The sequence below is a fragment of the Nilaparvata lugens genome, chromosome 9 (genome assembly GCF_014356525.2).
Source record: "Nilaparvata lugens isolate BPH chromosome 9, ASM1435652v1, whole genome shotgun sequence".
Classification (NCBI taxonomy): Eukaryota; Metazoa; Arthropoda; class Insecta; order Hemiptera; family Delphacidae; genus Nilaparvata; species Nilaparvata lugens.
This window is the reverse complement of record NC_052512.1, coordinates 32,148,995-32,161,043: the sequence shown is the minus strand read 5'-3', so window position 1 is coordinate 32,161,043 and position 12,049 is coordinate 32,148,995. Positions and strand designations below refer to the sequence as shown.

Below are 12,049 nucleotides of genomic sequence, written 5' to 3'. Positions count from 1 at the left end.
TTTTATCTCTTTTCTGTATAGGGCTACTTGTAATATAAATATAAAGGAAATAAAAATCTCTGTACCCTTTTTTTGAAATATTTTATCACAAAAAAGGGTACTGAGATTTTTATTTTCTTTATATTTAGCTGATACTGGTATATCTGTTGTGATATCAGCTGTTCATGTTTGTTTCAAATGATATGTTAAACTTCAATTATGAAATATATTCCACAATGATTCAATAATCAATTCTCTCAATAATTGAGATCTGATATTTTGCCATTCAATTAGATTCCACGTTATTAGAAACCGAAAATGTAAAAATGTATCTTTCCATTAGCAACAAATTCGTTTTTGTATCTCCTCAAAACCAACGTTCTGCATCCGAAAAGATACACATGCAGCTTCTAGTCCTTTTAGCACAACTGTATGTGACTAGTTTGTTTTTTCCTTGATTTATAACTATTGGAAACATTGTAATCTTGCATTGGAGCACTTGAAGCCAGGTGTTTTGAATTGGATTGAATCGGGCTCAAAACTCAAATATTGTAGAAACATCAAACCAAATCATTTTTATTGACTAGAAGGAAAGCATTATAAACACTCCACAATATCCATCCAGAACATTGCTCACTAATCTATTTATTTATACATTAATACATACAATATCATTTTCAACTATGAATGATTGGGGAAGGAACAACACGTTCAAAGCCCAAAACTGTTCCTTACTAAAATTTGTACAGAAATTGTTTAAAAATAGGTTATGTTTATCTAAATTCAATCTAATCTAGAAAGCCAACTGAATTCTCTGGGCGGGAACCACTTGGTTACCTATGATATATCCTTGCGGTGCAACCGCATTCCTGGCAAACTGGAGCTGGAGGCCATCCTGGATAGGTACTGGAGAATAGGCCTGAAGACCCTGGATAGGCTGGTCAAGATATCCCAATGATCTTGGTGCTGGGGAGTTCTGGCCATTTGCGACAGTGTAATACACTGATGAAGTGGGTCTCTGCTGGACAACGTATCGCTGGAGATAGTTGGGGATGTTTGGAGATTGGAAGTTGGCTGACAAGGGTAGCTGCTCTGGGAAGCGATTGGCAAGGATGCTATTAGGAGCAGTTGTCACGTCACCCAACGAGGATAATTGCTCTGGAAGGCGATTGAAAGGGATGCTGTTAGAAGCAGTTGTGACATCACCCAACGAGGGTAGTTGCTCTGTAAAGCGATTAACTGGGATGCTATTAGGAGCAGTTGTGACGTCACCCAAGGAACCAACATCAACAACCCACGAACCTTCAGGTATCGTCTGTACTGGATAACCTTCGGCTCTACCGCCAAAGACGATGAACTGCTGGCCATTTCTTATGCCATAGTTCTGACCTTGATCTCTGCTTACAAAGCTCAATTGTCCACCTGGTGTCAGCTGACTCAATTGTCCACCTGATGTCAGCTGGCCTAATCGTCCACCTGATGTCAGCTGACTCAATTGTCCACCTGGTGTCAGGTGGCCTAATCGTCCACCTGATGTCAGCTGGTTCAATTGTCCACCTGGTGTCAGCTGGGTCAGTTGTCCACCTGATGTCTGCTGGCTCGATTGTTCACCTGTTGTCAGCTGGCCAAATTGTCCACCTGATGTCAGCTGACTCAATTGTCCACCTGGTGTCTGCTGGCTCAATTGTCCACCTGCTGTCAGCTGGCTCAACTGTCCACTTGATGCCAGCTGGCCTAATTGTCCACCTGGTGTCAGCTGGGTCAGTTGTCCACCTGATGTCAGCTGACTCAATTGTCCACTTGATGTCAGCTGGCCCAATTGTCCACCTGGTGTCAGCTGGCTCAATTGTCCACCTTGTGTCATCAGTTGGAAACCCAGGGATGGATTTTCTGCATCTGTCGCTGAAGTTGAACTCAAATCTGCTCCAGATGCACTGAGAGTTGAACTCAGTCCAGCTAGATTGTCAGAACCTTGAAAAGCGCGCAGCCCACTGACAGTGAGACCTAGACCGTTGGTAGCCCTGCCTGAGGTCAGTCCACTCTGCAATGTTGGAGGAAAAATCAATGAGAATAAATCTTTCCAATGAGAAACGTTATCAGGATGAACTTGGAAAAATCCAATAATCTATACTATCTAGAAATTTTGCATACTGATTCATGATTAACCGAGGATGGTTAAAGGCCTATTTCAATTCTTCAAGATTTCATTATCCACGTCAAGTTCTCAGTTTTTCAAGTTCTAACATAGACCCTCACAGATATAATACAAAATAATATAAAATCAGACTTGATTGAGTTCCACTATGCTCTATAGTGGGGTCCACGTTATAATGACAGTGTTTGATAGGATCTTCAATGGGATTTGCATTAGGGATTGGTTTGACAGCAGCAAAGACTTGTTTCGAGCGGCAGTGAATAAGATCCGGATTGCTGTGCTGATAGCGAACCTCCGATAGGAGACGCACTAATAGAAGAAGAAGATTATGTTGATACTATCTTCCAAGGTAGAGATGGATAGCAACGGCAATGTTGATCGAATACTTTCAGTATGACTGGACCCCACTTTGACGAAGTCCTACATTGAATGAAACTAAGGACCGGTTATGGAGCTCGGGACTCAGCTAAGTTCTGGACTTTAAACAGTCGAAGTCGGAGAATTGGCTTTCCAAAACGGGGCGTAGTCGTAGTCCACGTTTAAATTAAATTTCGAAGAACTAGGAAATTGAACTCAAAATTAAATAAAGAGAAGATAGTGTAAAGTTTCAGCTATTTTGAATTCCAATTATAGAAATGGGAAAATAAAGATTATCGAAAAAACTGTTTCGGAAAGCCAATTTTCTGACTCCAGCTGTTTAAAATCTAGAACTCAGCTGATTCCCCCGAGCTCTGAAACCGGCCCTAACTAACACTGAAGGTGCATTCTCGTTTATGCGTAATCTTCCGCATTCGACGATGAGAAGCATTGTTGACATTCATGTTGTCCGAATTTCGAGTGTGCTAAACCAGCTGATCAAATAACTTTTATTATTCTTTTTATCATTCAAGAATCAAAACATTTCTAATAATATCAACATATTGCAATTAAAAATTATGGAAAAGTATGAACTCAACCTCCCCCATTGAAAAATAATTGAAAATAATATTTCAAGTTTTCTAGACAAATTAAAATCTACCCAACCTGAGATCCTCACCCTGACGGGCATTTTACGCACAAACAAAAACCCAGCTTAAACTACATCAAATTAGCAGATTCAAATATCTCATTAACAGTAGATCAGTCGTTGTAAAACATGTAGCCTGTGGCCCAAGAAGAGAAATCTCTCATTCTCAATGAATATCATTTTATTTTTACTCATATAATTATTATTACACTAGTAGTTCTGTGAACAGTAGACCTCGCGCAGTTATAAACCACAGCCTCCTCTTATACTGTCCATCAAAGTAAATAATGTCTGCGAGATATCAGTGTGGAAACGGCTAATAGCTGTTGGGGCTGCTGTATCAAAAATGCTAACATCAGAAGCTAATCTCCTTCTAGACATACTGGCAACAAGACAGCCCGAGTTCAAAGCAGAGAAAGGTCGAGAGACAATACTATCTTATTTTAGTTATCAATTGCATGCAATCAATGGTTCATTTAATAATGCATAAAATCGCATTCAATGAGGCATGTAATTAATAGTCCACACAGCAGCTGATTTTTCACCAAGTTGCATTGAGATATTCAGTCGCATGCGTCATGGCAAGCAATTTATAATCAACTCGACAGCTGATTTATGATGAATAATTCTATAGTCTGATTTTTACTTTTATATTGGCGTATGAAGGAGGCTCCTTTTCCTTCTATATTATCCTTGGAATTTAAAATTTCATAAAACCTCGTATATACGTCGACGTGCAATCTATATATATAAAAGCGAAATGGCACTCACTCACTGACTGACTGACTCACTCACTCACTTACTCACTCGCAGAACTAAAAATCTACCAGACCAAAAACGTTCAAATTTGGTAGGTATGTTCAGTTGGCCCTTTAGAGGCGCACTGAGAAATCTTTTGGCGATATTTTAACTCTAAGGGTGGTTTTTAAGGGTTTAAAATTCGTCTTTTAGCATGTAGGCTATATTCTTCTTATTCCAATATCTTAATTATAATGGAAAAGTCCATACCATATGTTAATATAGAACTATAATCTAGATAGAGTACCTCTTCGAAACAGTTGTTCTGGTAACTAATTAATAATTTTGTCAGGTTGGCATTAAGTTGAGTTGACTTTGTTAGGTTGGCACCAAGTTGGAGATTGAAATGCATTCATCGCGGGAAAATTGATTGGGCACTGCTACTCCAGAGCTATTCCTGGGAATATTATATTACTAGCCGTCCGGCTCGCTTCGCTCGCCATATCCGTTTAGCCAGACGTTTAGTCTGGATCCCCGACTGTATCGTCCTAACATATGATAAAAATGCTCAAATGAAAAATTCAGGCGAGCGAAGCGAGCCTGCTGATCTCAATCTTGGACGATCTAGTCGAGGGTCCAGGGGGCGGAGCCCCCTGGCTAGACGGATACGGCGAGCGAAGCGAGCCTGAGGGCTATTTTGATAATAAAATTATATTTAATATAATTGATCATTCTAAACAAGAATGAACAGTTAATATTACATCAATAAACTTGTATCAGCTACCGTCTATAGAAGGCATTAACAAGACAGAGGTTCGGTAACGTTGTTCGCCTATCTTGCTCCACTGCCATTATAACGTGAACCTCACCAAACCTCTTGTTCTCAACTCACCAGACCCTGCAATCCTTCAACATTGAATGCTCCACCAGTGCTTGCCGTGTTAAGTTGCTGACCGGTTTGAGTGGAGATTTCACCGTTCATCAGCTGTTGAGCAGCTGATTGCAAATTGGAGCCAAGACTTGAAGATATTGCATCCAAATTCGTTTGGCTCACTACTGCTCCATCTCCTCCTCCTCCTCCTCCTCCTCCCCCACCAGCAGCGTTCATCATGATCGTAGCAGGTAGAGTGAGGGCTGGTAGACTGTGTACCAACTTTTGAAGCAGAAAAATAAGAAAATCAATCAAATTCATTTATAAAATAGAATATTATAGTACCTTTTCTTGAAATAAATAGAATAATAGATTGAAAATACAAACTATAATAACTAGTTTCAGTGCTCCACACCATCTTCAGGTTTCGATAAAAAATGAATCTTAAATCATTTATGTATTCATACATTTTCCAAGAATATATTGGGCCTGATTCTGTGCTCGGGACTCAGCTAAGTTCTAGACTCTAAACAGCTGGAGTCAGAAAATTGGCTTTCCGAAACGGGGCGTAGTCGCCGTTTCTATGATAATCTTTATTCTCGCATTTCAGTAATTGGAAAAGTTTTTCCTTGTGAAAATGAAGCATTCCTTGAAATAGCTGAAACTTTACACTATTTTCTCTTTACTTCATTTTTTGTTTTTCGAAATTTAATTTAAACATAAATGGACTGCGACTACACCCCAAGTCAATTTTTCCGACTCAGGCTACTTAAAGTCTACAAAAGTAAATATCTCGTGTTTTAACAGAAAATTCCTTGTTATTAACAAGATCTTGTAATCAATATAATTGACTTCCATATGATTCCATTTAACGAGAGTATCCATAATCATAATATAACAGCCGGAATAATAAGCAAAAAATAGTCTTCAAAATACTTCAAATTGAAACAGTGTGATCATTAACATAATGATCTACATCTGATCTAATGTAAACAAATTATAATGCGTTCACACCAGAGTTGATGACAAAAGTTTTCAACATAATATGTTGATAACATTTTCTTTTGGCTGCTGGTTTTGTTATCAACAAAAGTTAATAACTTTGTCACGTGTTTTGTCTGCAGCTGTAGTTATTAGGGAACAGCTGTAGATATAGGGTAGGGATGCGCGGTGAGGGGGTTGCGGCGAAGATAGGAACCTGTTATTAACAAAAGTTAAAGCGATAAGAGAGGCTTTTGTTATTAACATAGCACATTTCCTTTGATCTTTACTGACTCTCGATGGATAACATAAGTCTTGTTAATAACAAGGAATTTTCTGTTAAAAACACGAGATATTTACTTTGGCAAGATAAATTTTTGTTAATTCAGTCAAGTTGACAACTTGTTATTAATAACTCATGTTATCAACTCCGGTGTAACAGCAAATTAGCATTATGTTATTGACTTTTGTAATTATAGTTTGTGTGAAACAAGTTGAGACTTGGCCTTCCATCCGAAGAAACTACAGGGTTGCCAAATCGTGTAAAATTGCAACTTTCTCAAATTTCCAATTCAACGTCAGAATTGGATGTAGAATATCATCCCCGATATCCTAGTAGTGCTAAGAAAGTTTCAGGGTTGAAGGATTAAAAGGAAATTTAACTTTTTTGATAAAAATGGAAACATCGCGAAGATTTGTTTTTCTTTTGAATATCACTTCTCTCAGAATCATGTAGCGTCGTAAAGAGTAATAATTTTATATCAAATGAACGGGGAGACTGTCTCCTTTCTATTGGTGTCTGAATCAATTTTATCCTACCCATAGATATTTTTTAATTAATAATATTATGTTCGTCAATGTCGAGACATTTCGAGCCCTATTCATCGACCGACCACTGGGCAGTGGGTGGTTCCCTGATCTAGCTCTCCCACGATCCCGACTAGATAGAATCTGGAAGGGGTCAAGAGGCAGCGAGCAGGTTGGGTCGAGCTGCGCCCACAGGATATGCTTTGCATATGCCTCTTTCCGTCCGTGGCTTCCTGGGCGTTACTCCGTGCCCTCGCTTGTGCTGGGCTTATACTGGACTGATAAGTCAACTTTGTCGAAATAAAACTTGAAACTTGACTGCTAATCAGGAGTAATGAATGCTGTTTTGTGGAGAATGCTTGGAGTAATCGTGACTAAGACTGACTGGGGTTGGTTCCTCCAAACTAGGTATTGACGGAGGTTCTGACAAGACTTTGACGTGGGTTTGTTTTAGATTTATAAGGTACTGTGGCAGAAAATAACATCATATGATGAATAAATGAAAAACAATAATATCTAATAAAAACTCTGAAAAACCAATAAAAACTATTAAAAAATTAGAAAATCCAATAAAAAACCAATAAAAATGAGAAAAACATATAAAAACTACAAAATTAAAAACTCTAATTGACTGTCTTATTTTTTTGATGCATAGGCATCTGGAGCTAAAGAGACTAAAGATTCTAGGAAAGAATGAGACTAGATATCGTAAAAAAATGTTTATTCATAAATAGCCACAGTAACCCTTAGAAGTGGTGCCCTCGTAGCACCAGTAGACCGAAGTAGGAGGACTAACACTAGGCGGAAAATTGGGTCTGCCCCTGGCACTGGCAACGGTGTTGGTGACAGGCGGAGGACAGTGAGTGGTGCTGTCATACTGAGTATCATGAGTAACTCAGTGCTGATCATACTATCACTGCGGCCTGAGTTTCAGAAGCAGCTCGCACGCGCGGGAGAGTTGCAAGTTCTGCAGGAGAGGCCTTTGGGCCTATATACTGCAGGGGTGGAAGGTGGATACAGGGGTCGGCTCCTGTATCCGGGAATTTTTGGGCTTCGGCCCCTCACACCTAAAATAGTCATTGATAAGCTCTATCAACTGCCACAAGTCACATATCTGTAAAAATTTCAGGAGCTCCACCCCATCTATGCAAAGTTCGATTTCAGATTCCCAATTATCAGGCTTCATTAATAACTTCAACAAAGAAATTCAAGTGAAAAAGATTGAGCATGAAAATCTCTACAGTTAATGTTAAGTAACATTTTCACTTAAAATTGAAAATAAGCTCGAAATTCGAGAAAATGTGATTATCCAATTGCAAACTGTTGGCTTCTGTTGATTCTATTAAATGATCCACTATGAAGAAATAGCAGAGCTCTTATGTCTCCAGCGTTATTGTACTGTTACCAGCTGACTCAGATCTTTGTTTATAAGTAGACTTGAGATGCGCGTGAACCTTAGCGTCAGGTGATCAATTCTCATAACGGTAAGGAAAGTTGTGTGAGTGCGTCACACCAGATTTTTACTTTCCTTGCCCTACTACCATAGGTAAGGAAAGTATTGCTTTCCAAAAAAAATTAAGGTACCCCAATTTCAAGTTTTCTATACGTTTCAAGGTCCCCTGAGTCCAAAAACATGATTTTTGGGTATTGGTATGTGTGTGTGTATGTGTGTATGTGTGTGTGTGTGTATGTGTGTGTGTGTGTATGTGTGTGTGTGTGTGTATGTCTGTGAACACAATAACTCCATTCCTAATTAACCGATCGACTTGAAATTTTAAACTTAAGGTCCCTATACCATGAGGACCCGACAATAAGAAATTCAATAAAATTCAATTCAAGATGGCGGAAAAAATGGCGGATAATTACTAAAAAACCATGTTTTTCACGTTTTTCTCGAAAATGGCTCTAACGACTTTTTCTTCGAATTTATATCATGAATAGCTATTTATAAGCCCTATCAACTAGCATAAGTCTCATTTCTGGGAAAATTTCAGGAGCTCCGTAATATTCTTGAGAAAAATGGCGGAAAATGACTAAAAAACCATGTTTTTCACGGATTCTCGAAAACGGCTCCAACGATTTCTTCAAATTTATACCATGGATAGCTATTTTAAGCCTATCACTGGCATAAGTTTCATTTCTGGTAAAATTTCAGGAGCTTCGTAATATTCTTGAGAAAAATGGCGGATAATGACTAAAAATCCATGTTTTTCACCGTTTTCTCGAAAACTGCTCTAACGATTTACTTCAAATTCATACCATGGATAGATATTCATAAGCACTATCAACTGGCATGAGTCTCATTTCTGGGAAAATTCCATGAGCTCCGTAATATTCTTGAGAAAAATGGCGGATAATGACCAAAAAACAGGTTTTTCACGGTTTTCTCGAAAACGGCTCTAACGATTTTCTTCAAATTCAAGCCATGGGTAGCTATTCATAAGTCCTATCAAATGACATGAGTTTTTTCCTTGGAAAATTGCAGGAGCTCCGTAATATTCTTGAGAAAAATGGCGGATAATTACTAAAAAACCATGTTTTTCACGATTTTTTCAAAATAACTTGACCGATTTTTTTCAAATTCATACTCTGTATAGTTATTTATCAGCTCTATCAACTGGCATGAGTCTCCTTTCTGGGAAACTAATGGGGGGTCCACCCCATCCTTGAGAAATGGACTTTGTAACCTCCTTCTCGTGCATGAGGTAGGTAGGTAGAGCAGTTCATAAAAAGAACACATAGTCGAGATATTTCATCTGTAGAACAGCTGTTTTGACGACTTTAAAAAAATGACGACTAAAAAAATCATTGAATTTCACAATTTACACAAAGGAAAAAGTACTCTGAAAACAATTATATATACACATATACAAAAGTCTGATCGTAGTTTCGAATATGAGCAAGGAAAGTTGTGTGAGTGTACCACACCAGATTTTTTGGAAATGTTCTGTTTATGAAATCTGAGAGGTGAGCAAATTTTCACTGAGCTTGTTGCTCTCTCCGGTCGTGTGTTGATGGGGAGAAAATTATTTCATATATTTTCCAAGAGAGACGATAATTATTTGCTCAAACACTTCCGATCTATGTAATAAAATTATAATACCAGCAGGGAACCAATGCTCCGGAAGGGTCAATTTAAAACCTGACAAACTGGAAACTTGATCTATTGAAATCCTGAAAGATTTGAAATAGACTTATGAACATCCTCGGCAAAATTCCAAGTTGATCAGTTGAGTAGTTGAGACGTGATGATGCGTCAAACATAATTCTTCTATCTTGTACGTGTATAAGCCAGTTGTTTACTCTATTATAGTATAGACTAGCTTACCCGGCGAACTTCGTACCGCCAAAAAGTCAATGTATCCCATGACACACGAGACTTCATTTGGTGAATCATGAAATTTATCTGACAATCAATATTTTCATTTACATCTCAATACGGACTTTCTATGTGCTTAGTCATGCAGCATTTATTATTCCGTAAACATATTCTTCTCAATAAATTATTGGTAGTTATTATTGGTAATAGTTAGTAAGTGGTTAGTAATTATTGGTAAATTATCAATTTAATTATTGGTGCAATATCTATCAGTAGAGTGTTGAATTGAAAAAAAATAGATAGGTTAAATAAGTGTTTCAAAGATAAATATTATGTTTTCATTATTGTTGATATTCAATAGATGGTCCAGGAAATATGCGATGAACGATGAATTACACAGAATTCCATATTCTTTCCATCTTCCATTTGAGGATGAATAGGCTATAAGCTAAGCTAAATTAAAAAAATGTAAATTATTCTGTCATTCTTCAGTAATTGAGGCGGTAGCTACAAGAAGGGCACATACAGCTATATGCCCTTATTGCGGAGAACGTTTTAAACGATCCGCCATTGCTTTCTCCATATATCCCGAAAGTTTCATAATGATATCTTGTGTCGTCATGTTTGTATTTGTGTTTTTGTAAATGAATGTCAGCTGATTTCTGTAAAATTTTTGGCTTTCAACTGCCAGTTTGCTAACTACCTTATAAGACTATTATTTAGTGAATACGTTTTGAAGAGAGAACTGCAACTACTGAAGAAATACCTCAAGAAAATGTGGAAGAAATGAGTGATGAAGACAACTATCAAGACTGTGACAGCGAATGAATGAATGAAGACTATTGACACCAAAGATGGGATGAAAAATTTATAAGAAATGTTTTTATTTTTGAAATTTAAAATTAGCTTTTAGACAACAGATCTAATTCAATAAAGTTTATATTCTAACTTAAATAATGATTCAATAATTCATTCAATTCACACTTTCTTTGACTGAATAGCCATTAGGTGTAAGAAGGGCACATAACATCTCTTTTTTTATATTATATTACTCAATCCCTTATAACTTAATTACATATTTCATACTCAAATTCTGTACAGAAGTGATTAATCTTATTGGTTTTAGGAGTTAATTACCTTATCTCAATGCCTCCTATATTTAAATTAGTTATTAAAACTTTAAACTCTGTTCCTGAAAAACTTAGATCTCGGCTATATGCCCTTCTTGTAGCTAACGCCTCAATTAATAAATGCAATATGAACAACTCTCTTTCATGAGGTGAATTATGAACTACTCACTTTCGCAAGTGAATAATTTTTTTCTCAACATTTTCCAGTTTCTAAATGATAGGGGAGTGATAATTATTTGTATACGTCTTCCAAGGAACGATTATCTACAGCTGGTACCTATCAACTACACTAACTTCAACTCCAAACTACCCATCCAATACCAGTACACAATTTATCACAGGGTGACGTGTTTATTATACAGCTGGTAACTTTAGATGCTAAATCATAGGTAGCCGCTCGGCCGAAAATTTCGAAAACATAGGTCTGTAAAATTGATAGGTTTCTAATAAGTATTATTAGACCCCTATTGAAATTTCTGGTCAGAAACCATCCCCAATATTCACACAACATATTCTTAAAGTTTCTTGCCGTTCTGTGAAGAAGTTTTCGAGTCTTTAGGGAACAAACAAACAAACATACAAGCAAACACACAGACATTCATTTTTATTTATAGATTATGGGTGTAGAGACTGACCTGACTCAATAGCAGACTGGAGACAATCGATATAACACGTGACATGTTTGCTGTCACCCAATTACAGCACAACTGATGTTCAAATCTGGAACAGAGACATACTATGTGAAGAGTCACACAACATCAGGCCTATTTAAATGTCGTCACAGACATCAGTTTGATGAAGGAGAAGATAGTAGAGATGAAGAAGAAGAAAAAGAAGAAGAAGAAGAAGAAGATGAAGAGGAGGAGGAGAAAGAAGAAGAATCATATGTCACAACAGAGAAAAGCTGCAATGAAGAAGAGTGTGAGAGAGAAAAGGATGAAGACATAGCAAATAGTTGAGAGGGAGAAAAAGAAGAAGAACAAGAACAAGAATAAAAACAAGAAGAAGAAGGAAAAGGAGAAAAAAGAAGAAGGAAGAATCATATATATGTAACAACAGACAT

General features: G+C 37.3%; 1 protein-coding gene across 1 annotated transcript; it reads right to left on the bottom strand.

Moving 5' to 3' along the window:
* Positions 1–528: 528 nt before the first annotated feature.
* Positions 529–11,723, bottom strand: LOC111047063 (uncharacterized PE-PGRS family protein PE_PGRS54). The gene is made up of 3 exons (XM_022332729.2): positions 11,622–11,723; positions 4,771–5,031; positions 529–2,020 (listed from the first exon to the last, which is right to left on the bottom strand). Exons 1-3 carry the CDS (start codon positions 11,664–11,666, stop codon positions 773–775), a joined length of 1,554 nt encoding a protein of 517 aa, XP_022188421.2. The 5' UTR covers positions 11,667–11,723; the 3' UTR covers positions 529–772.
* Between the last annotated feature and the right edge of the window lie 326 nt (positions 11,724–12,049).